We start from the raw sequence: 20,680 nt of genomic DNA on the forward strand, positions 1-20,680 counted from the left end.
CCTCGAATTGGCCCCGCCCCCTGAGCGAGTGCCAACCAATGGGTGGCCGGGTGAAAGCCGCTCGGGCCACGCCTCGCGCTCTGATTCGCTGTGGCGCGCGCAGGGGGCGGGGCATAACGGAACGGTGCGAAGACAGCTCCTGCCGGACGAGGGCGGGAGCGTAACGGAGAAGAGCCAATGAGGAGGCGGAGCGCCGTGATTGACAGCTCGCGGGGAGGGCGTTTGCAACGGCGGGAACCGATGAGCAGCCAATGAACTCTAGCGGCTCCCGGAGCCCCGCCCCCGCCCAGCCGTGGTTGGCGGGGAGCGAGTGCCGAGCACTCATCTCCTCCAATGGGGACGTCAAGGAGCCGGTTCCCTCACGGCGGCGGGGGGGGGGGTAATGAGGGTCCTAGAGGCTCCGGGCCCCCCCAGGACCCCCAACCTGCCCCCAGATCCCCCAAACTCTCCCTGGATCGTCCCAAACTCCCCTGGGGCCCTCAGACTGCCCCCAAAACTGTCCCCCACCAAACTCCTCTGGAACCCCCAAACTGCCCTCACGCGCCCTTACACCCCCCCCCAAGTATGTACAGACCACACCAATGGCAGGACCACCTTTTATTGCCCCCTCTCCGATTCCCCCCATCACTGTCACCAGGGCGGGGACATGGGCTGGGGGTTCTGCAGGTAGGACATGACCACGGCCGAGATGGAGAGCCTGGAGGGGACACAGACATCAGCAATCCCCATGGCCCCCTGGCTCCCCCCGGAACTCCCCCGGGACTCACATGAAGCTGCTCATCATCTGCTTGGTGTCCTCAGAGCTGCGGGAGTTGGCGAAGCTGATGAAGGAGCAGTACACAGCGATCCAGGCGCACCACTTGAGCTGGGGATCCCCGAGACACCTCTTTTGAGACTCCCCTGAAACCCTGGGGAGGGGTTCTGAGCCACCTGAGACTCCGTGAACCCTCCCAGTGATCCTTTAGGTGAAGGAGCAGTACACGGCGATCCAGGCACACCACTTGAGTTGGGGACCCCTGGAAGCCCCCTCGAGAACCCCTGGGGATGGACCCTGAGACCTCCAAGATCCCGCGGGGATGGGCCCTGACACAACTGAGATCCCCCTGCCAAGAACCCCTGACACCCCCTGAACACCCTGGGAACGAGCCCTGAGACTCCCCTGCAGATGACCCCTGTCCCCTCCAAGCCCCCTCAAGGGACTATCCCTGTGTCCTCGCCCCGGAATCCCCCCAGGGACGGCCCCCAGCCCCCCAGGCCTCCTCTCCCCCGGGCCGATCCCGATGCCCCCCCGCGCTCCCACCTTGAGCATGAGCCCGCACATGCTGAACACCATCCCCAGCAGGTTCATGTAGTCGGGGGTCGGGTCCTCCAGCGCCGGGTTGGTCTCGGTAGCGGGGGGCTTGTACCTGAGAAGGTGGGGGGGGCACCATCAGGGCCCTCGGGGTCTGTCCTCGGTCCTCCCGGTGTCCCCCTAGGTCCTCCCGGTCCCCTCCGGGTCCCTCTCCCGGTGCCCTCCCGGAGGTATCCCCGTTTTTTGCCTTGTGCCCCCCGGTCCCTCTCTAGTGTCCTCCTCCTCCTGCCGGTCCCCACCCCAGGCCTCCCGGGTCTTCCCCGGCCCCACCTGGCCACCTTGCCGGGTCTCCGCGGGTCGGCCATGGCCCCGCAGCCACCACCACCGCCTCTTCCGTTCCCCGGTACCGCCCCGGTGCCGCCCCCATCGCCGGTACCGCCCCCGGTGCCCTCCCCGGCCCGGCCATGGCGTTCCCGAGGCCGCGGCCCGCCCGGCCCGAGCTGCCCCGGCAGCGGGTGCGGACCCTGCAGTGCGGGCAGGGAGCGGTGCGGGCCGCCCGCTTCAACGGTGAGACTGCGGGGAGGAACCCGGCGAGGGGTGGGGATCAGGGGTGGGGGAAACCGGGCACAGCGTTTGGGGGTCGCGGGGGGCTCATACCATTTCCTGGGCAGGGGGTGCCCGTCTTTGGGCTCTCGGGCAGGGCGTGCCCGTTTCTGGGGATCCCGCAGTGGGGTCACCCCCTTCCCCCCCCAGCCGACGGGAACTACTGCCTGACGTGCGGCAGCGACAAGACCCTCAAGCTCTGGAACCCCCACAAGGGCACAGCCCTTCGCACCTACCAGGGCCACGGCTACGAGGTGCTGGACGCCGCGGGGTAAGGGGGGGCTGCGGGGAGCCCCCTGCCCTGGGGACCCTTCCCACCCCACTCACTGCCCCCCGCCGTGTCCCCCCAGGTCCTTTGACAACAGCCAGCTCTGCTCCGGCGGTGCCGACAAGGCCGTGGCCCTCTGGGATGTGACCACCGGGCAGGTGGTCCGCAAGTACCGGGGGCACGCAGGGGTGAGCCCCGCGGGGGAATTTGGGCTGCTGGGGGATAAAAATTTGGGTGGCTCCCAGGGAAGAAAACGGGGAGTCCAAGGCACTCACTCTCCCCTTCTCCCATAGAAGGTCAACTGCGTCCAGTTCAATGAGGAGGCCACTGTCATTGTGTCTGGTGAGGGAGCAGTTTGGGGGGGTCCCCTGTGAACCCCCAGACCCCCTTTTTCCCCCCAGGACCCCCCAAATATCCCCTGACCTCCCCTTTCCCCCCCAGGCTCCATCGACTCCACGGTGCGGTGCTGGGACTGCCGCTCCCGCCGCCCTGACCCCGTGCAGGTCCTGGACGAGGCCAAGGACGGCATCTCCAGTGTGAAGCTCTCGGCCTACGAGATCCTCTCGGGGTGAGGGATGGCCTCCCCCTCACTGGAGACTCCTCCCCAAATTGAGGAGCCCCCACAATCACCCCCCTTTGGTCCACAGCTCTGTGGATGGACGTGTCCGGCGCTACGACCTTCGGGCAGGGCAGCTCTACTCTGACTACATTGGGAGTGAGTTTCGGAGGTGGGAGGGCTCTGGGGGCATTCCCAAATTGGGGGGTGTCCTAAAGTGATGAGAGAGCTCCTAAAGTGGGGAGGGTGCTCCTTTTCCTCCCCTCCATGTTCCTGCAGGCCCCATCACCAGCGTGTGCTTCACCAAGGATGGGCAGTGTGTGCTGGTCGCCAGCCTGGACTCCACCCTGAGGCTGCTGGACAAGGACACCGGGGAGCTGCTGGGCGAGTAAGTGCCCTCCTCAAACCCCTTCCTACCTCTCCTGGGGGCTCTGCAGACCCCTGTCTCACCCCCACCCCCTGCCCAGGTACACGGGACACCGCAGCACCACGTACAGGCTGGACTGTGTCCTGAGTGAGCAGGACACGCACGTGGGCTGTGCCTCTGAGGACGGCCATGTATACTTCTGGGACCTGGTAGAGGTGAGCAGGGGGTCCTCAGGGGGCTTTGGGGACCCCCCCAGCCCCTTGCTGACCCCCCTGTCGCTCCCAGGGCTCACTCGTGCTCAGCCTGCCCGTGGGCACTGGGGTGGTGCAGTCCTTGGCCTTCCACCCGCGCCTGCCCTGTGTGCTCGCGGCCACCCAGGGCCAGGTGATGCTGTGGAGGGAGGAGACCTTCCAGCCAGAGGGAGATCCCGACACCTGACAGGGCTGCGGGAGGTGTTCGAGGGGCTGAGGACCCCCTGGGCTCCCCTGGAATGAGGAATAAACCCCCTTGGGCGAAGACCCCGCTGTGGTTTATTGGGAGCTCAAATAAATACAAGCAGTGGGGAGGGGGATGGGCACAGGGGGGACACAGGGACACGGGAGGGCAGGTGTGGAGAGCTCCTGTACCCCCCCAGAGGGTGTCACCCCACTGTCCCCCGCCCTGGAGATGTGTGGGGGTCACCCCTGAGCTGGAGAGTCCCTCAGTGCCCCCCTGGCACCGGGAAGGCGTCGGCGCTGCGGGCAAAGGTCTCAGCCACCAGCAACGGGAACACCAGTGAGGCATCAGCATAAACCTGCACCAGAGGAGGGGGTCAGGGGGTTCTCCCCTTCCAAATGCCCCCATGCTTCCGCCCCAGACTCCTCTGGACCCCCCCACCTTGACGGGGGTGGCATCCACGCGGATCTTGCCCCAGGACACGGCCTCGTCCGGCCGCGCACCCGAGTCAGAGCCGTCGAACTCCTGCGCCGTGTTCACGTACACGGAGAAGTCAGCGCCATTCCGCTTGGGGGGGACACATCTGTGAGTCCTGGGGGTTCTCTGCGTCCCCTCCCCACCCCTGGGATATCCCCAGTCCCCTCACCATGAGGTTGGCGTTGGCGATGTGGTGCTTGACCAGGCCCCCACCCAGGATGATCATCCCAGTCTTGTGGGCGAAGATGGCCTGGGTGTTGATGAGCCGCAGGTCTGTGGGCACAGAGGGGGGGGGTCAGGACACCTGGAGACCCCCCAGAAATCCCAGAGGGGACCCCCTGGGCAGGTCACTCACCCTCCACAATGTCCAGCACCAGCCCTGGGCGCTTGTAGGAGTGGAAGAAGATCATGTCCCCGAGGGAGCCATCGGTGAGCGCCGGGCTCAGCACTGGGATGTTGTTCTGAGAAGGGGGGACACAGTGACATCCCCGGTGACACCCCCAGAGCCTCCCAGTACCTCCCACTGTTCCCCAGTACCTTCTGGGCCCAATAACACACTGACTCAGGGTGGTTGATCTCCTTCCCCAGCCGTGCGATCATCCGGGACGGTGTCCACTGCACACCCTGGGGGGAACCCAGAGTCAGGACCCCAGGGTTGGGGTGTCCCAGGACCCCTCAAACCCCACCCAGAGCCAGGGGCAACTCAGATGTCTGAGGACCCCACAAATCTTCCCAGGTGGGTGTGTCGCCCTCACCTGTGTGTCCTGCTCCTCCACCATCTGGTCCAGGATGGGCATCAGCCAGTCCTCAAACTTGCAGTAGTTGTCGTTGGGCACCAGCAGGTTCCCGATCCTGGGGGACCCCAAAATGACTCCGAGGTGAGCCGAGAGGTGGCCCCAGAGGGGTCCCCAGCCCCCCAGCCCCGCCCCCCAGACCTGTTGATGCCATTTTCCCGCAGGTCCCGGCCCCGCAGGTGGAAGTCTCCGATGTAGGTGGGTGCCAGGCACTTGATCAAGTCCTCCTCCACCCCCCCTGCCGTGGTCACCAGCACGTCCACCTGCACAGGGAGGGGCTCAGGGCCCTGGGGACACCCCAGGGACACCCTAGAGACCTCGAGGGACACCCAGGGATCTCAGGGACACCCTGTCCCCCAGGTGTCCCTTGTCCCCCTTATCCCCATTCCGTGCTCTCCCTGACCGCGGAGCTGTGTCCCCATGTGCCCATCTGTCCCAGGTGTCCATGTGCCCAAGTGTCCTCCCCATCCCTGCTCTCCCCCCGCCCCCCTCCCTGCTGTCCCAGGTCTCCCCCCCATGCCCCCAGTGTCCCCCAGTCACCATTGCGTGCTGGACGAGGTATCGGATGCTCTCCCTGACCCCGGAGCTCACGAGGTTGGAGGTGAAGCCCAGGAAGATGGTGCAGCCCGAGGGCGGCCGCGGCCCCGCCAGGGCCCCCCGGTCCCGCTGCTCCGGAGTCAGGGGCTGCAGCTTGGCCGAGATCTGCCGGGAGGGACGAGGGCTGGGTCACACCGGGACCACCGGGATACCCCCCAGGATCCTCACCCGGCCACCCCTCCCCGCGATGTGACTCACGGGAACGGCCCTGGGACCCCACCGCGGGACCTCCCGAGGGACTATCCCCCGTTTGACCCCTCTCAGGACCCCTCTTCCCCCCGTGTGCCCCCCCTGTGCCCGCACCATCCTCTGGATCTCGGCCACGGCCCGCGCGAAGCTCGTGGCCTGGAAGCCGGTGGTGCGGAAGGAGCGGAGCAGCTCCGCCAGGTCGGGGCCGCTAGCGAAGTCGTACCCGCGCACCGGCAGCGCCTCGGCCGGCAGGGCCCCGCTGGGCCGCAGCACGGCCCGGAGCGCCTCGGCCGGGGGGTGTCCGGGGCCCGGGGTCGGTTCCGGGGCCTCCCCCGGAGCCTGTACCGGGGCCGCCATGGCTCGGCCGGGCCGCTCAGGACGCCGCCATCTTCGGCCGCCCCCGCCCCCCCGGGCGCCTGCGCGCCACATTCTTGGGCCGCCTTCCTGTGCCGTACAGCTGGGAGCCGCCATCTTGGTTCCTCCACTGTTGTACGCCCGCGCACCGCCATCTTTGCATTACGGCGGCAGCGGAATGACAAGAGTCGCGCAGACGCAAACGGCCTCGGTGCCAAGAGAGCCCCTAAACCTCCACGACGCCCCCCCTCGAATTCACCCCAAAAGCCGCGGGGGCACACAAATTCGGTCCAGTCCAATCCTTTAATACAACCAACAGCTTCCAGCCACACCCATACTCCGGATCCGGGTCCGGCTTCCCTTGGGCGTGTGTGGGGGGGCTCGCGCTGAGCCCCCCTCCCCGGCAGGAGGGATCCCCTTGGCCCTGAGTCAGGTCCGGAGCCTCCAAACCTCGACCGAGAGCCCACCTGAGGCCGCGGCCACCACGTCCCCATCCACACTGATCTGAAGGGGCACAGGAGGGTCAGGGGGGCACCAGTGCAGGGGTGAAGGGGGGGTACCTGTGTGTGGGGGTTACAGGGCAGGGGCAGCCCCTCACCCCGTTTAGGACGTCGTCGTGCGTCCAGGAGCAGATGGTGCGGGGGGGGTCGGTGGGGATGTGGATCTGCAGGGGAGGAGGGAAGTGATGGTGGGAGCCTCCCCCAAAACCCCCCAGGGGGAGCAGCAGCCCCCCTCAACACAGTGAGGGGATCTCCAACACTGGCAGGGCCCCCCAGCCCAGTGAGGGCCCCCTCCAGCCCTGAAAAGGTCCCCCTCCAGTCTGGTATGAGCCCCCTCAACCCAGAGAGGGCCCCCCAGCCCAGAAAGGTGTTCCCCAACCCTGAAAGGACCCAAGCCCCACAAGGGTCCCTCTAAACCAGTGATGACCCTCCCCCAGCCCAGCCTGGCCCATCCCAACCCATCATTACCCCCCCAATCCAATGAGGGCCCCTCCAAGTCTGGTGAGGGCCCCATAAGCCCAGTGATGGCCCCCTCCCCCAACCTGATGAGGGTCTCCCCAGTCCCCACAGGAGCCCCCCCAATCTAGTGAGGACCCTCCCCAGTACAGATTGACCCTCCCCCATCCCACCAGGGCCTCCTGAGCCAAGCCCGGCCCCCAGAGGCCCAGAGAGCCCCCCTACCCTGAGGGTCTTGTCGGTACTCGTGGTGTAGAGAGATCCCAGCGAGTGCCAGAGCCCCGTGATCTGCAGCTGGTGCCCCACGTCGAAGTACTGGGAGGACACAGGGATCCCCGTGAGGCCTGGGGGGGCACCCAGAACCCCCGGCTCCCCGGCCCCCCATACCCGGAGGGGCTGGAAAACGCCGCCGGTGCTGCCAAAGAGGTAAACGTGGCCCTGGTTGTCCCCGGCCCAGAGCTGGGACCCCCCGTAGGACATGGACAGCAGGTAATTGTCCAGCTGGGAGGGAACATGGCCCTAAATGGCACCTCAGAGGGGGCAGGGACCCCCCCTGGTCCTGAGAGGAGGTCCCTAAACCACTGAGAGCCCCCCGAAGCCCAGAGAGGGGCTCCCCCAGCACAGCATAGGCCTCCCCAAAGCCAGGGATGGTCCCCCCAGACCCAAGGAGCTGCTCCCCAAACCCAGCAGAGGGCCCCCCTCCCAGGCCATTGAGGACCCTGCCAAACCCAGCACAGGCCCCCCCAAGTCTAAAAGGAGCACCCCAACCCAGTGATGGACTCCCCCGACCCAAAAGGGGTCTCCCCATCCCAGCACAGGCCCCCTCCACCCCAACTCAAAAAGGAGTTTCCCAACCCACTGAGAGCAACCCCCCTCTTCCAGCATGGCCCCCCAACCCATTAAGGAGCTCTCCAACCCAGTGATGAACCCTCCAACCCAGCACAAGTTCCCTCCACCCCAGTGAGGGCCTCCCCAGGGACCCCAGTGGAGGCCAGGGAGCCTCCCAGCCCCCCCAGGGGGGGTCAGCCCCACCTGTAGGCGCTGCAGGACACCCCCAGCCCTGCGGTCGAAGACCACCAGGGTTCTGTCCTCGCTGCCCGACACGATGAGTCGCTCGTCGGCCACCAGGGCCAGCACCGCGTTGGCATGGGGCTTGTAACTGCCCACCTGGGCCTGCCCGGCTGCGGGGGACAGGGGGACCCCTGAGACTCCCCAACTGCCCGGCTGGGGGGGCATCAGCAGGACCCTCAAACCCTGATTCCCCCAGTATTGAGACCCCCTAACCCACCAGTCCTGGGATCCTCCCCTCCAGTACTGGGTTCCCCCAATGCTCCCCAGGCTCCCCCATACCTCGGGGGTCGTACACGGTGATGGTTTTGTCGTAGGTGCCGGTGACGAGAATGTCAGGGCCATATGAGAGACACAGCACGGCCGCCTTCTCCCTGGGGGGTTTGGGGGGCCAAGGACCCCCGAGTGGAATGAATGGGCTTAAACCTCATCAAAAACTGGGGTGAGACAGGGAAGGGGGAAACACCCCCCTGGGACTAAGGGGACCCACCGGAACTAAGGGGGACACAGGTGAGGTGGAAACACCCCCTCCAGATATGGCGGGGGATAGGCGAAGTGAGAACAACCCCCTCGGGTTTACCTTCAAATAAAAGTAATAAATTAAATAAAGTTCATTGTTATTATAATATACAATAGCATATTGATATAATGCAGTAATATACAATATATAAATGTATTATATATTAGTATAATAATATATAATTACATCATTATATAATCAATATCAGTATTCTAATACAACACAACATCTAACAATGTAATCTCTGGTATATTAATATAATATTATATAATTATTGTTAATACTAATGCATTATAAAATAAAATATATTCTACCACATCATTATTATACATAATATACTGCTACAGAACACATCTATAAATGTAATTTTGACATAACCTAATAATAGTTAACATACATTACGCCCCAGGCCAGTACCTGATCTCCCCGAATTGCTGCCCCTCAGCCTCCAGGTCCCAGAGTTTGACGGTGCTGTCCCAGGAGCCGGAGCAGACGCGGGACCCGCGCGCGGCCAAGCACCAAACCCAGCCCTAGGGGAACCCAAAAGTGCTGCGGGACTCTCCAGAACACCTCGGGGAGGGGGAGGGGAGGGAGTTTGAAGCCCACCTTGTGTGTCCCACTGCGCCCCGAGCCCAGAGCCTTGACCAGCACCTTCCCGGGGGGGCCCCGGCCCAGCTCCCGCAGGTCCCAAAGGTTCACGTTGCGGTCACGGCCCCCCGAGACACACAGGGAGCCTCCCTGGATTGAGGCGGGACAGGTGAGAGGGGAAACCCTCTGGGAGCTCCTCCAAGATACACAGAGAGCCCCGCCTTGGGTTGGGGGGGGAGAGGTGAGTGGGGAACCCTCCCCCAACTCCCAGGGTCCCACCTGCAGCAGTAGGACGGAGTCCACGGAGGCAAAGTGGCCCTCGTCCAGGGAGAAGTGCTCCATGGGGGCCCCCCCAGCCCCCCAGCGCTCCAGGTGCTCCTCCAGGTCCTCGCACGCGGCCGCCCAGTCGAACCCCGACTCTGGGGGGTGTGGGGGGTGGGGACCGAAAGCAGGGGGGGGCCCAAAGTCATGGGGGGACTCGGGGAGGCACTGGGAGGGTCTCCCAGCCCATCCCAGAGACACCTCAGGGGGAGAACTGGGGGATCCCCCAGTTTCCCATTTCCACCCCCAACCTCCTAAAAGCATCAGACCCACAAATACTTGGAGGGACTCAGGACATCCCACCACCCACCCTGGGGAAACCTTCGGGGTCCCCCAACCCCTGGGGAGTCCTGCACTCCTCCCAGCGTACCATAGGAAAGTGGGGGAGCCAGCGGGGTCCCCAAGGAAAAGCTGGGGGGTTCCCAGCTTCCTCATTCCCTCCCCCCCAGAACCACCTTCGGAGCATCAGACCCACAGACAACGGGGGGGACACAGGAGATCCTCCCGACCACCCCAGGGAACCTTTGGGGTCCCCCAAGGCCGAGGGGGTCCCGGCCGCCCTCAAACCCACCTGGCAGCGGGGGGAGGGGGCGCCGGGCGCACTGCTGGAGCCTCAATCGCCAGGACAGGCTGTCCCGGGCCAGGTCCCGCAGCGCTCGGCACACCCGGGGTAGGATCCGCCGCACGTCCCGCGCCCGCAGGAACCCGCAGATCCGCAGCAGCACCTCCGGGGGCAGCGCCAGAAGCCCCCCCGGAACCCCCCTGCCTGTTCCCGCCCGCCCCTGCCTGGAGCGGGACCGTGGAGGGGTCCCGGGGGCTCTCGGGCTCTTCTGACTGCCGCTCGGGGTCCGAGGGGGTGGCGGGGGCCCGTCCATGGCTGGGGGGTTAGGGGCGGGAGGGTCAGTACTGAGAGACCACCGGGAGACGGTGGGGATCCCCCCGGGTCCGGTATTGCCCACCCGGTCCGTGACAAGGAGTGACTCCCCCTCCCCGATCCCCCCAAACCCTCTGGTACGGGGACCACCCCAACCCAAATACACCCGGTAGAGGGACCCCCACGTCTCGATCCCCCCGAATCCCTCGGTACCGAGACCACTCCCCCACCCAGACCTTCTTTTAGCTCCCGGTACGGGGACCCGCCCCAAGCCCTCAACACACTCCCAAACCCTCCCGGTATCGGGTCCCCCCGACCAGATCCGCGATACTGGGACCCGCCCCAACCCCGACCTCATCCCATCCAAACCCCCCGAGCCCCCTTCAGACCCCCACAAATTCCCCCCTTCCCGCCCCCTCCTGGTACCGGGTCCGGGCCCCGCCGCGTCCCGTCGCCACGGCCACGGTTGGACCCGCTTCCGGCGCGCCCACGAACCCACCAATGACCCTCAACCCTTGGCGTGACACAATCAAAGCGGCGCCGGAAGACACCCGCATGCGGCCCCAGTGGGACCCACGTGCTCCCCGCGACCCTCCCCGGATCCCCCAACTTCTCCCGCAATCCCCCCATTGCCCCCACCCCGGAATAAACAGCACCGACACAGCGCACGGTCAACAACGGCCTTTTTTGTGCCGCCCCGCGCGACACAACCACCCCCCGGCCCCTATCCCCACTCCTCCTCCCCTCCCTCCCCCCCGTAAACGGTAAAAAACGGAACAAAACGGGCAAAATCAAACACGTGGCACCGACTCGCTCACAACGAAGTACAACGGCGGCCGCCCGCCCCGACCCCCCAAGCCCCAGGCACGGGGCTCTTCACGTGTTGCTATGCATGTGTAGGAGGCAGGGGTGGAGGCTCCATGCGGGGTGGGGGGCGACATGGGAACACGAGGGAGGACGACACAGAGGAACCGACCCCCCTCAACGGGAACGGGGACCCTTCAGCCCCGAATTTTGCCCACTCCCTCCAAAGTTTTTGGGCCTCCCCCCCCAGGATTTTGGGACCCTTCAGCCCCAATTTGTGACCCTCCCAAGGGCTTTTGGGGCCCCCTCCCACCAGGGAAACTGGGACCCCCCTTTTTGGACCCTTCAGCCCTGATTTCTGACCCTCCCAAGAGTTTTGGGCCCTCCCCAAGGTTTGGGGTACCCCCCCAGGGTTTTGGCCCCCTCTCCCCAAATTTGGGGGGGCCCCCCCAGAATTCTGGGACCCTTCGGCCCCGATTTTTGTTTCCCCCTGTAGGGTTATGGGCCCCCCCCCAAGGAAACAGGGACCCCCCTTTTTGGACCTTCCCAAGGGTTTGGGGGTCCCCCCCATGGTTTAGAGCCTCCTCAAGTTTTAGGGGCCCTCCCTGGGTTTTGGGACCCTTTATCCCCGATTTTTGACCCTCCCAAGGGTTTTAGGGTCCCTCCCAAGGTTTTAGGGCTCCCACCCGCCGCGGGCCCCCCAACCCCTGCGGCCCCACCCGCAGCCCCCCCTCCCTTTATCCTCCCCTGGCGGGGGGTCAAACCACTCTCAGGACCCCCGACCCTCCCCGGGGGGCTGTGGTGGGGACCCCACTCCCGCCCCCCTCGGGGTCCTCGGCCGTGTCCCCTTGGGGGTCCTGGTGCCGACCTGAGGGAGGAGAGCAGAGATTTTAGGGGGGGGGGGTGTCTGCACACCCCAGGGGGGTTGTGGCTGTGCCTCCCCCATTTTTGGGAATGCTGGGCCCCCCCACATACCTGTTTAAGGGGTCTCCCCCTGGCTCAGACCCCATAAAATGCTGCCAGTCGGTCCTTGAGGAGGGGGGGGAACTGCTCCGAAAACTGCTGCCAGTTCTCCTCACCGACCTGGGCCTTGAAGCCATGCAGGATCTTCGGGGGGGGTGTTAAAAATAAAGATAAGAGCCCTGCTGAACCCCCCCAAAATGGAGGGGTCCTCAGATCCCACCCTGGGCTGCGGATACCTTGTAAAACATGTCCCTCAGGTCATCCTTGGGGCTCACCCAGGATGCGACAGCATCGCAGAAGAAGATGAAATCCTGGGGGGGTGGGGAATTTGGGAGGGTGGGGCAGCAAAATGGGGACAAATTAAAGGGCGACACACACATCAATGGTAGGGTGAAGTGGGGGGACACAGAAGCCCCTTCCTCCCCTCTGGCCCCCTCCCCCCTCCAAATTTTGCCTTGAGCCAAAGAGACCTTGCAAAAATCACCCCATCAAAAGGGTTTGGGTTCCTGCTCACCCCCAGCTCAGGGGGAGCCCACAGCCACCCTGTGCTCTCCAGGGCCTCCAAAACGAGGCACCCACCACTCAAAACACCCCTGGGGACCACCCAAGGCCCCGAGGATCCCCCACCTGCACAACCCCCCCGGGGTTCACCCCGATCATGACACAGATCCCCCGGAAGGCCGAGTCCTTCTCCTCATTGTCGCGAATGTTCCGGAGCGATGTGCACCTTACGGGGGAAAACTGAGGTTCAACACCTCCCACCCTGAAATTCTGGGGGGGTTAGGGACCCCTAAAAGCCCCCCAAACTCACCAGGGCCGGATAAACTGCTGCAGCATCGGGGCCACCTCCTGAGGGCACACAAAGCCAAGGCGCCCGATGGTGATGGCTGGGGGGAGAGATTGAGGATTTAGGAAGGCTTGAGGATTTTAGGGGAGAGTTTTGGAGGGCTTGAGGATTTTGGGGGAGAGTCCCTAGCACCCAACAGGTTGGGGGGGTCCCTCTGTGCTCCCCCAGCCCTCACCCGTGTTCTCCAGGAGCGTTTTGGGGGTGTTGGGGCGGTTGATGATCTCCACGAGGTTAGTGAGGACCATCTGCACGTAGGGTTGCATTTCTGCTCCTGGGTGGGAAAAGCAAGGAGGGGGTCAAGTGAGGTTTGGGGGGGCTGGGGGAGATTCAGGTTAGTTTTTGGGGGCGTCTCAGACGGGTTTTTGGTGGGTCTCACCCATCTGCATGCAGATCTCCCCAATAGCCCAGGTCGCGTTGTTGCAGACGGAGATGAACTCAGGGTTCAGGTTGGTGCCCAGGATAGGCATGAATTCAGCTGGGGAGGGGGACACAGGTGAGCCCAGAAACCCCTCCCTCAGCTTTGGAGGTGTCTCCCCACTTGAGGACGCCCAGAACCCACCGATACAGGGCTTGACATGCACAAAACAGGCCTTGGTGAGGTCGCCCAGGAGGGCGAAGGAGCTTTGCCGCACCTCGGGCATCGTGTCCTGTGGGGACAAGGGGAGTTTGGGGGGGGTCCTGGTGCCCCACAGAGGCATTTGGGGGGTCATGGGGGGTCCCCTCTCACCTGCATGCACTGGAAAAGCAGCGTCATGATGTTGGAACGGGCCACCAGCTGCTCCACGTGGCCACCGAGCCCCTCGGCGAGGCCACTCAGCAGGTCCAGGGCCACGATCATAAAATCCTTGTCGGGGGCTTCGTATTGCTCAGGGTGCTGGTTGTACATCTAGGGTGGGCAAGGAGGGTTCGGCACCACAGGGAGAAGACTGGCACCCCCCGGGGGTCCCCAAAATGCCACAAGATGGGGCTCACCATGGCCTGGGCGAGGGTTTTCTGAACCAGGGTGACGCAGCGCTGGTACACGGGCTCGCAGTAGGGCAGGAACCCACTCTGCAGGGCCGTGGCCACGGAGGACAGGCACTGCGGGGACACTCTGAAACAGGTCAGGCAGCCCCCCCACCCAAAACAAGGTGTGTATGTCCCCCGACTTGGGGGATCCCCCCAGTTTTGGCTGGAGCCAAAGGAAGCCCCCAAAGGGAGGTTCCAGTCCCTGTTCCCTCTCAGCTCAGGGGTAGCCCCCATCCTCCCCACTCTCCAGATCCCCCCAAAATGAGGTACCCCCTCCCCCTCAAAACAGCCCTGGGAACCCTCCAGACCCCAGGCCCCCCCCCCTCAAACACACCTCCAGCAGTGGGAAAAGGTCTTTGTCTTCGTCCTTGAGCTCGTTCCACTTCTGGATGAGCGGTGGCATCAACTTCTGGATGTACTCCTGAGGCCAGGGAGGGTCACGTGAAGGGGGGGACACCCAGTGGGGCATGGGGGACACATGGGGGGATGTGGGGGGAAGGCCCCCCCCAGCCCTGAGACCCTCAGAGCAAAGAGATCCACACTGGGAGTTCGGGATTCGAATGTCACGTCATCACCGGGCTCAGGCTGGGGGTTTGGAGGGCACCAGGAGCCCTGAGACCCACCGGCTGGTTGAGGTGGTGGCCCACAGAGTCAGCCAAGGTGCCGATGGCGTCGTAGAGGATGAGCAGGTTCTTGTGCTGGTACTTCCCGAAGGCGAAGACCAGCGTGTCCAGGATGAAGCTCAGGTATGGCACCAGCTCCGTGCAGGCCTCCTCCTCCAGAGTGGCAAATGCACTAGAGGACCCCAAAAAGGGGTCAGGGAGCCCCTAAACACCCCCCAGGAACCCCAGACCTGGGGGAACCCCCCCCCCACCCCGGGTCAGACAGTACGAATCTCGCCGTCGTCACGGGAGTCGGTGACAGAGATGTCATCATCCCCGGAGGGGCCCAAACCCAGCCCCGCCTGGGCCCAAATCACCCCCAGGCCCCCCAGTCTGACCTGTCACCCCACCTGCCCTCTTCCCTGCCACGCCCCGTGTTCCTCTCCGGTGCCCCCCAAGGCTCCACTGTCCCAGTCCCCCCAGTCTCACCTGCAGGCTGCCTCCTGCACCCGTTTGTTGCTGTCAAGGATACGCTGGAGCAGTTCTGTCATGAGCGGCTTCAGGTAGAGCTCAGGGGGCTGCGCGACCACCCAGTGGGCATAACGGCTCAGGGTCCAGCAGGCGATGGAGCGAACCAGGGCCTTCCTGTCCGCCAGGCACCGGATCAAGTGCGGCACCAGCTCGGGCAGGTATGGCACCATGCCCTGCATGCAGCCTGGGGGGGACAGAGGAGGTCAGAGACACTCCCAGTAAGTAGCCAGGCTCCCCCCAGGTATCGTTTTGGGGGGTCACCTTCAGCGATGGCCCCCAGGACCAGGATTCCTGACTCCTTGACCACCCACTCCAGGTGGAACAGCAGCTCCTTGAGCAACGGCAGCAGGTGGGGCAGCAGCTCCTCCCGGAACACGTTGGCCAGAACGTCCAGGGCGGCGGCCGAGCACTTACCTGGGCACAGGTGAGGGGATTAATCACCCCCCTGGACCCTCACAGGTCCCCCAAGTCCTTGCCCAGCCCCCCTTACGCAGGTTCCAGTCCGACAGGGTCTCGTCATCGTCCTCGTCATCGCCATCCCCGTCGCCATCCCCGCCCCGCTGCTCCTCGTGTGCCAACGTCACCGTGCGGGACTTGTGGAACCGCGGCTTGATGTCCTGCTCACTGTCCGGGACAGCCTCGTCCTCCTCCACATCCCCCTGGGGGGGGTATTGCAACATGATGTCGTTGTATCGCAACGTGACATCGTTTGTCGCGACACGGGGACCCCCGGGGGCCCCCCCCCGGATCAGACAGTACGAACACAACACCCATCACAGGGCTCAGTACAGGAGTGTCATCATCTCCAAGGGCTGAGGGCCTCCCAGTGACACCAGTATGGCCCCTAGGAATTCCAGTGCCCCCTCCCAGTCCTCCCAGTTACACCAGTACAGCCCTCAGTGACACCAGTGCTCCCTCTCAGTGCCCACCTTGAGCAGGATGATGTCGATCTCTGAGTATCTCATCCCATGCACCAGGATTGGGATCAGCCTGGGGAGAGCACGGGAGGGTCAGGCAGGGCTTGGGGGAGATTTGGGAGGTTTCTGGGATGTTTTTGAGGCACCTCAGGGTATGTTTTTCAGGTCGCTTACTGCACCAGGTGTGCTGTCAGCACATCCTTGCAGATGGGGGGGCCTTCGGGGTGAATTTGGGGGGTGTTTCTGGGGGGTTTGGGGTCACTCACTGCACCAGGTGCGCTGTCAGCACGTCCTTGCAGATGGGCTGCTCTGCCAGTGTCAGCCAGAACTCACAGGCTTCCAGGGCCACATTCTCGTCACTGTCCTGGGTCCTCTGCAGCATGTACTGGGGCGTGGAGAAGGGCAGGTGAGACCCCTGTGGGCCACAGGGTCCCCCCACCTGCCCTCCAACCATTCCTCTCAAACTGCCTCTCAAACAACCTTCACATCCTCCTAAATTATCCCTCCCTTTGCACCCCAAACCCAACCAAGCCCTCCCCTGAATGATGCCGTACATGTGGGGCAGCACCCGTACATCCTTCCCCCAGACCCCACAAACCCCCTCACCTGGATGATGCTGTACATGTGGGGCAGCAGGCGGTCGATCCTCACCTCCAGCAGCATCACCAGCGCCCGACACACGTTCTTCCTCACCTCGGGATCCTCATCCACGGCCAGGGCAAATAGGTGCTGGGGGGATTGCGGGTCACAGGTGAGCTCCCCTGGCCCCCCTCAGAGCCCCCCGATCGCTCCCTGGCCCCCCCTGACCTCAATGAAGGTGTCGATGTTCTCCATCAGCGCCTGCGCCCGGTCCATGATGAACTGGTTCACGCAGGCGATGGCGTGAGACCTGCACACAGGCATTTGGGTGGGATTATAGCGGTTGGAGGTGGCACCTGGACACCCCCAAACTCACGTGAATCCCTCAAACACTCCTGAACACCCCTGAACTCAGCTGCCCCCCCCCCCCAAAAAGCCCCAAACCCAGCTGGACTCTCAGTGCTGAATTTGGGGGAGACACATGGAGCGACACTGGGGTCCAAGTGCCTTCCCTGCAGCTGATTTTAGAGCTGCAGTGCCTGAAAAACTGCAGGAACTCAGGAATTTTGGGATCAGGAATTTCAGGATGAGGACCCAGGAGAGTCAGCTAACTTTGTGATCGAGTGGCTCAGGAACGGACCCCCAGCATTCCCACCTGTCTGAGACCCCCCACACCTGACCACAGAGTGCCCCTGTACCTGATCTTGGGGCTGCAGTGCTTGAAGAACTGCAGGAATTTCGGGATCATGACGTTAAGGGGCCTGTTCAGGGCATCACTGTCCAGCAACTCGGAGGAGTCCTCACAAATCTTCTGCAGGGCCCCAAAAGCCCCCTGGGCATAGCAAATCAGGGAGGGGGGTGTCAGCCTCTGCCACACCCCCCTAGGTGCCCCCAGGTGCCCCCCACACCTCGCAAGTGTTGTAATCCTCAGAGTTGAGAAGGTTGCAGAGCTGGGGCAGCAGCTCTGGCCACATCTGCAGCTCCCCTTTGGAGGCGATGGTGGTGATCAAGATGCCTGAAAAACAGAGAAAGGTAAGTTTTTTTGGGGGGTTGGGGGTTCCCTGGGGGTCTCCTGGCCCCCTACTCACCGATGGTGGCCCGGATGAGGGAGGAGTTGTCACCCAGGTGGTTCAGACACTCCTGTTTGATGAACTCGGCCACAGGCGGCGGGAAGCTCTGGAAATGTGCTTTCACATTGTTCTTCAGGATGAGGCCGCTCAGGGAGCGCGTGGGTTCGTCTAGGGGGGGCCAAAGGGGACTTGGGGGCACCGCAGGGTAAAGCCCACCCTGGTGCCACCCAGAGGGCTCCAATAGCCCCCAAATATCTCTGTCAGCCCCCCAAACAGCTCCAATGGTATCAAAATACAACTATCATCCCTTAAATAGTCCCTGCTATCCCCCAAATACCTCTGACACCTCTGAAATGACTCATCCTGGGGGGAGGGTTGGGGAGACACGTGGGGGCCGTAGACCACAAATCCCAAGCTGGTACTACCCAAAAGGCTCCAATATCCCCTAAACGGCTCTGATGGCCCCCAAAGGGCTTGCCCTGGCGGGGCAAATAGAGAGGTTTGGAGGTGCCGGGAGAGGGGGGCCATGGGGACTAAATTCCTCCCCCCCCCCAGTGCCCCCCAAACGGCTTTGATGGCCCCCAAACGGATTTGCCCTCCCCTCCCCCAGTCAGTCTGCCCCTCCCAATACCCATCACCCTCTCCAGGACCCCCTGTCCCCCCAGACGCCCCCAATCACCTCTGCCCACCCCCAGACACTGCCCCAGCCTTCCCACCTTCGGACTTGAGGCGTGTGAGGACGAAAATTAGGTAATTGTTGAAATCGGGGAACTGGTTGAGCTGCTTCAGTTTCTGGGTAGGTGTTAAGGAGGCATTTCGGCAGGAATAGGGGAGACACTAGGTCCTGGGGGGATGGGACAGGACTTGTGGGGGGGAGTCAGGAGAGAGGAAGGGGTATAGGAACAGGACACGGGGCTGGAGAGGCCTCGCAGGGGGGTGGGTCACAGGAACAAGGAGAGGGACATGGAAACAGTGACAAGGATGGGGGTTCATAAGGAGGACGGGACACAGGAATGAAGGCACAATAATGGGGAGAGGGACAGGGGGGTTTCAAGGGTAGGGAGACACAGAGAGTGATAACAGCAAAGGCAAAGAGCACATAGGGACAGAGTTGGGGGGGAACAAGGGACCCCTATCCACCTCCCCCCCACCCATCTGAGAGGTCACATCTTCCCTCCCCGATGGTCCTAGAGACCCCCAGACGCCCCCAGGAGAGGATACATCCTGCACCACGCGCTGTGTTGCCGTGTTGGGCGACTGCGAGTCCTTGAGCAGCTGCAGGACCTGCTGCAGCCCCTGCTCGTCCGGTTGCCAGTCCATGGCCAGCCCGGGGGTATGCTCCTCGAGGGTCTTGGGGGGGTCTCGGGGGTGTCCTCGGGGGTCCCGGAGGCAGCAAACGGGGAAGGGGTGCAGTCCTTGGATCACTGAGGGGAGAGGGGAGTGGAGCTCGGGACAAGGGGGGGTCCTGGGGCTACCCCCGATGGACTCGGTACCGGGGGAGCGGGGAAGGGGCTGTGGGGACCCCCCAAAGAGAAGGAGGGAGCGGGGGAGGGGCCCGCGGGCCGCGCACGTGGGACAGGGAATGGCGGGAGGAAACGGGAGGGGGGGTAGCGGGGGTGTCCCCTCCTAGTTCTCTCTCGGGCTAAACCCAACCCCACTCCCTCCATCTCGCCGCCCCCCCGGGACCCTAATTCTGCCCTCGAATCCCCGATCCCCTGCGGGATCCCTCATACCCCCCAACCCCAGCTCCTCACTCCCCCCGAGCCCCCTTTTTAACCTCCTTGAGATCCCCGCTGCCTCCCCTGGGACCCCTGATTCCCCCTCCCGTCTTCTTTTTCTGCTCCTCGAGACGCCCCAATTCTCCCCCCGAACCCCCTTCTCAACGCTTTCAAGAGCCCCAAGCCTCGCCGGGACCCCCGGTTCCCCATCCCAACTCCCCTCCCTTTCCCGGGACCCCCAATCTACTCCCGAACCCCCTTTTCACCGCCCTAGAGACCTTCACCCCCCGCCAGGATTCCCGATCCGCCCCGGGGACGCCCCATCCGCCCCCAGGCCCCTCGCGCCGTTTCCCGCCGCCTCCACACTGCTGGTACCTGCCCGAGGGGGGTCCCGGTGCCCGGGGGGGCCCAAGGGGGGTCTCGGTGCCGGGGGGGGTTGTCGGAGCGCGGCCGGGGGGGTCTCGGTGCTGCCCCCCCTGACCCCCGCGGGCCACCGTCCGCGTCACGTGCGCCAGGGGCGGGGCCAGGCCGGGAAGGGGCGAGGCCAAAGTGAGGAACGGGCGGAGTCAAAGAGCGCGTGCGCAGAGTTCTCGAGACTGAGGATGAACTACAAGTCCCGGCGTGCAGCGCGCGCGAGACAGACCATTGTCGGGGAAACGGGGGAAGACGGACTCCCTCCGCCCCCCACCACCCCCGCGAGCGGCGACGGGTGGGGGGACCGCAGGGAAGAACCGGGAGGGATTCAGAGGGGACTGGGAGTTAGGGGAATTGGGAGTACCTGGGAGGATTCGGGGGGAACTGGGAGTGGGTTCAGGGAAACTGAGGTGACTATGATAGGGTTCGTAGGGAACTGGAGGCCTGGGACTGGAATTGGGAAGGGGGTCAGGGGGCTCTGAGAGAGGGAACTGGCCGTGCCCGACCTCCTCCTCCCCCCACCCCTTAAATTTTATTGAGGTTAAAAAGGGCAAACCCGGTGAAAATTCAGCACTTGGGGGAGGGTGGCAAATCTCAGGAGCCCTGCAAAAGCAAGATGCCCCTCTGTAGGAGAAGCTACACCGAGAACACCAGCCACTCAGATGATAAACTACTAAAGTAAAAACATCGTGATCCTGAGTGAGCTAGAGCAGAGATCAGTGCTCGTGAAAACAATTCCCGTGTCAGGCCGGAATGGCCCCCGAGGCAGGGTTGTTCCTTGGGGCCAAAGGAGCTGCGGGGCGTGAGCGGGGAGGGGCCTGGCTTGAGAGCTGGGCCCGCTGTTCTGTGGATATTGAGGTCATAAAGTTATGAATCAGTGCTACCTGGGCAAAGCCTCTCTCCTCCCCCCTCCCCAAATCCCAGGAGCCCTCAAAAACTGCCTGCCCCCCCAAACAAGAGTGGAGCCCC

At 63.8% G+C, this 20,680-nt stretch overlaps 5 protein-coding genes and 1 non-coding gene across 9 annotated transcripts; 1 reads left to right on the forward strand and 5 right to left on the reverse strand.

Moving 5' to 3' along the window:
• Positions 1 to 582: 582 nt before the first annotated feature.
• Positions 583 to 1,699, reverse strand: WDR83OS (WD repeat domain 83 opposite strand). Of its 2 annotated transcripts, XM_050305962.1 has the most exons (4): positions 1,622 to 1,699; positions 1,301 to 1,406; positions 768 to 865; positions 583 to 697 (listed from the first exon to the last, which is right to left on the reverse strand). In XM_050305962.1, the coding sequence occupies exons 1-4, from the start codon at positions 1,654 to 1,656 to the stop codon at positions 631 to 633; spliced, it is 306 nt and encodes a 101-aa protein (XP_050161919.1). In that variant the 5' UTR covers positions 1,657 to 1,699; the 3' UTR covers positions 583 to 630. The 2 variants fall into 2 exon arrangements, with proteins under 2 accessions (XP_050161919.1, XP_050161920.1); XM_050305963.1 differs by lacking the exon at positions 583 to 697 and having other exon boundaries at positions 771 to 908.
• Positions 1,700 to 1,711: 12 nt separating this feature from the next.
• WDR83 (WD repeat domain 83) lies at positions 1,712 to 3,601 on the forward strand. Its single transcript, XM_050305961.1, has 9 exons — positions 1,712 to 1,858; positions 2,045 to 2,165; positions 2,245 to 2,350; positions 2,456 to 2,504; positions 2,604 to 2,730; positions 2,810 to 2,877; positions 2,998 to 3,106; positions 3,186 to 3,300; positions 3,371 to 3,601. The coding sequence occupies exons 1-9, from the start codon at positions 1,756 to 1,758 to the stop codon at positions 3,521 to 3,523; spliced, it is 951 nt and encodes a 316-aa protein (XP_050161918.1). The 5' UTR covers positions 1,712 to 1,755; the 3' UTR covers positions 3,524 to 3,601.
• DHPS (deoxyhypusine synthase) lies at positions 3,593 to 6,063 on the reverse strand. Its single transcript, XM_050305960.1, has 9 exons — positions 5,692 to 6,063; positions 5,332 to 5,493; positions 4,933 to 5,054; positions 4,753 to 4,849; positions 4,535 to 4,621; positions 4,353 to 4,458; positions 4,167 to 4,270; positions 3,962 to 4,087; positions 3,593 to 3,878 (listed from the first exon to the last, which is right to left on the reverse strand). Exons 1-9 carry the CDS (start codon positions 6,046 to 6,048, stop codon positions 3,786 to 3,788), a joined length of 1,254 nt encoding a protein of 417 aa, XP_050161917.1. The 5' UTR covers positions 6,049 to 6,063; the 3' UTR covers positions 3,593 to 3,785.
• A 143-nt stretch (positions 6,064 to 6,206) lies between these two features.
• FBXW9 (F-box and WD repeat domain containing 9) lies at positions 6,207 to 10,815 on the reverse strand. The gene is made up of 11 exons (XM_050305968.1): positions 10,685 to 10,815; positions 9,956 to 10,290; positions 9,343 to 9,482; positions 9,082 to 9,213; positions 8,893 to 9,005; positions 8,238 to 8,329; positions 7,920 to 8,068; positions 7,275 to 7,388; positions 7,113 to 7,202; positions 6,530 to 6,595; positions 6,207 to 6,435 (listed from the first exon to the last, which is right to left on the reverse strand). The coding sequence occupies exons 1-11, from the start codon at positions 10,813 to 10,815 to the stop codon at positions 6,361 to 6,363; spliced, it is 1,437 nt and encodes a 478-aa protein (XP_050161925.1). The 3' UTR covers positions 6,207 to 6,360.
• A 1,061-nt stretch (positions 10,816 to 11,876) lies between these two features.
• On the reverse strand, positions 11,877 to 20,618 carry TNPO2 (transportin 2). Of its 3 annotated transcripts, none has more exons than XM_050305970.1 (25): positions 19,673 to 20,618; positions 18,801 to 19,003; positions 18,296 to 18,371; positions 17,598 to 17,747; positions 17,418 to 17,524; positions 17,208 to 17,341; positions 16,738 to 16,819; positions 16,537 to 16,659; positions 16,197 to 16,315; positions 15,943 to 16,003; positions 15,504 to 15,672; positions 15,275 to 15,427; positions 14,972 to 15,197; positions 14,504 to 14,675; positions 14,215 to 14,301; positions 13,845 to 13,952; positions 13,600 to 13,746; positions 13,432 to 13,519; positions 13,249 to 13,347; positions 13,048 to 13,143; positions 12,837 to 12,912; positions 12,653 to 12,752; positions 12,262 to 12,336; positions 12,038 to 12,169; positions 11,877 to 11,930 (listed from the first exon to the last, which is right to left on the reverse strand). In XM_050305970.1, the coding sequence occupies exons 2-24, from the start codon at positions 18,897 to 18,899 to the stop codon at positions 12,062 to 12,064; spliced, it is 2,655 nt and encodes an 884-aa protein (XP_050161927.1). In that variant the 5' UTR covers positions 18,900 to 19,003; positions 19,673 to 20,618; the 3' UTR covers positions 11,877 to 11,930; positions 12,038 to 12,061. The 3 variants fall into 3 exon arrangements, with proteins under 3 accessions (XP_050161927.1, XP_050161926.1, XP_050161928.1); XM_050305969.1 differs by having other exon boundaries at positions 13,600 to 13,758; positions 19,673 to 20,616; XM_050305971.1 differs by lacking the exons at positions 17,598 to 17,747; positions 18,296 to 18,371; positions 18,801 to 19,003; positions 19,673 to 20,618 and having other exon boundaries at positions 13,600 to 13,758; positions 17,423 to 17,515.
• LOC126635052 (small nucleolar RNA SNORD41) lies at positions 15,757 to 15,822 on the reverse strand. The gene has a single exon (XR_007627486.1). It is a non-coding gene; the product is annotated as a small nucleolar RNA SNORD41 (small nucleolar RNA).
• Positions 20,619 to 20,680: the final 62 nt, after the last annotated feature.

Source organism: Myiozetetes cayanensis, unplaced genomic scaffold (assembly GCF_022539395.1).
Source record: "Myiozetetes cayanensis isolate MyiCay16 unplaced genomic scaffold, myiCay2020 scf105, whole genome shotgun sequence".
In the NCBI taxonomy this organism is placed as follows: Eukaryota; Metazoa; Chordata; class Aves; order Passeriformes; family Tyrannidae; genus Myiozetetes; species Myiozetetes cayanensis.

Coding starts and splice junctions, on each gene's coding strand:
- WDR83OS (XM_050305962.1), bottom strand. CDS start 1,656: ATGGCCGACCCGCGGAGACCCGGCAAGGTGGCCAG. Junction 866..1,300: donor TGTGCGGGCTCATGCTCAAG/GTGGGAGCGCGG, acceptor GGGGATCCCCAG/CTCAAGTGGTGCGCCTGGAT. Junction 698..767: donor CAGATGATGAGCAGCTTCAT/GTGAGTCCCGGG, acceptor TGTCCCCTCCAG/GCTCTCCATCTCGGCCGTGG.
- WDR83 (XM_050305961.1), top strand. CDS start 1,756: ATGGCGTTCCCGAGGCCGCGGCCCGCCCGGCCCGAGCTGCCCCGGCAG. Junction 2,166..2,244: donor GAGGTGCTGGACGCCGCGGG/GTAAGGGGGGGC, acceptor GTGTCCCCCCAG/GTCCTTTGACAACAGCCAGC. Junction 3,107..3,185: donor ACCGGGGAGCTGCTGGGCGA/GTAAGTGCCCTC, acceptor CCCCCTGCCCAG/GTACACGGGACACCGCAGCA.
- DHPS (XM_050305960.1), bottom strand. CDS start 6,048: ATGGCGGCTCCCAGCTGTACGGCACAGGAAGGCGGCCCAAGAATGTGG. Junction 5,055..5,331: donor ACCTCGTCCAGCACGCAATG/GTGACTGGGGGA, acceptor CTCCCTGTGCAG/GTGGACGTGCTGGTGACCAC. Junction 3,879..3,961: donor TGGATGCCACCCCCGTCAAG/GTGGGGGGGTCC, acceptor CCTCTGGTGCAG/GTTTATGCTGATGCCTCACT.
- FBXW9 (XM_050305968.1), bottom strand. CDS start 10,815: ATGCGGGTGTCTTCCGGCGCCGCTTTGATTGTGTCACGCCAAGGGTTG. Junction 10,291..10,684: donor CGCGGCGGGGCCCGGACCCG/GTACCAGGAGGG, acceptor GTGGTCTCTCAG/TACTGACCCTCCCGCCCCTA. Junction 6,596..7,112: donor GTACCGACAAGACCCTCAGG/GTAGGGGGGCTC, acceptor CCTCCCCTGCAG/ATCCACATCCCCACCGACCC.
- TNPO2 (XM_050305969.1), bottom strand. CDS start 18,899: ATGGACTGGCAACCGGACGAGCAGGGGCTGCAGCAGGTCCTGCAGCTG. Junction 15,673..15,942: donor TCGACATCATCCTGCTCAAG/GTGGGCACTGAG, acceptor TACCCCCCCCAG/GGGGATGTGGAGGAGGACGA. Junction 13,759..13,844: donor AAACCCTCGCCCAGGCCATG/GTGAGCCCCATC, acceptor TGCCCACCCTAG/ATGTACAACCAGCACCCTGA.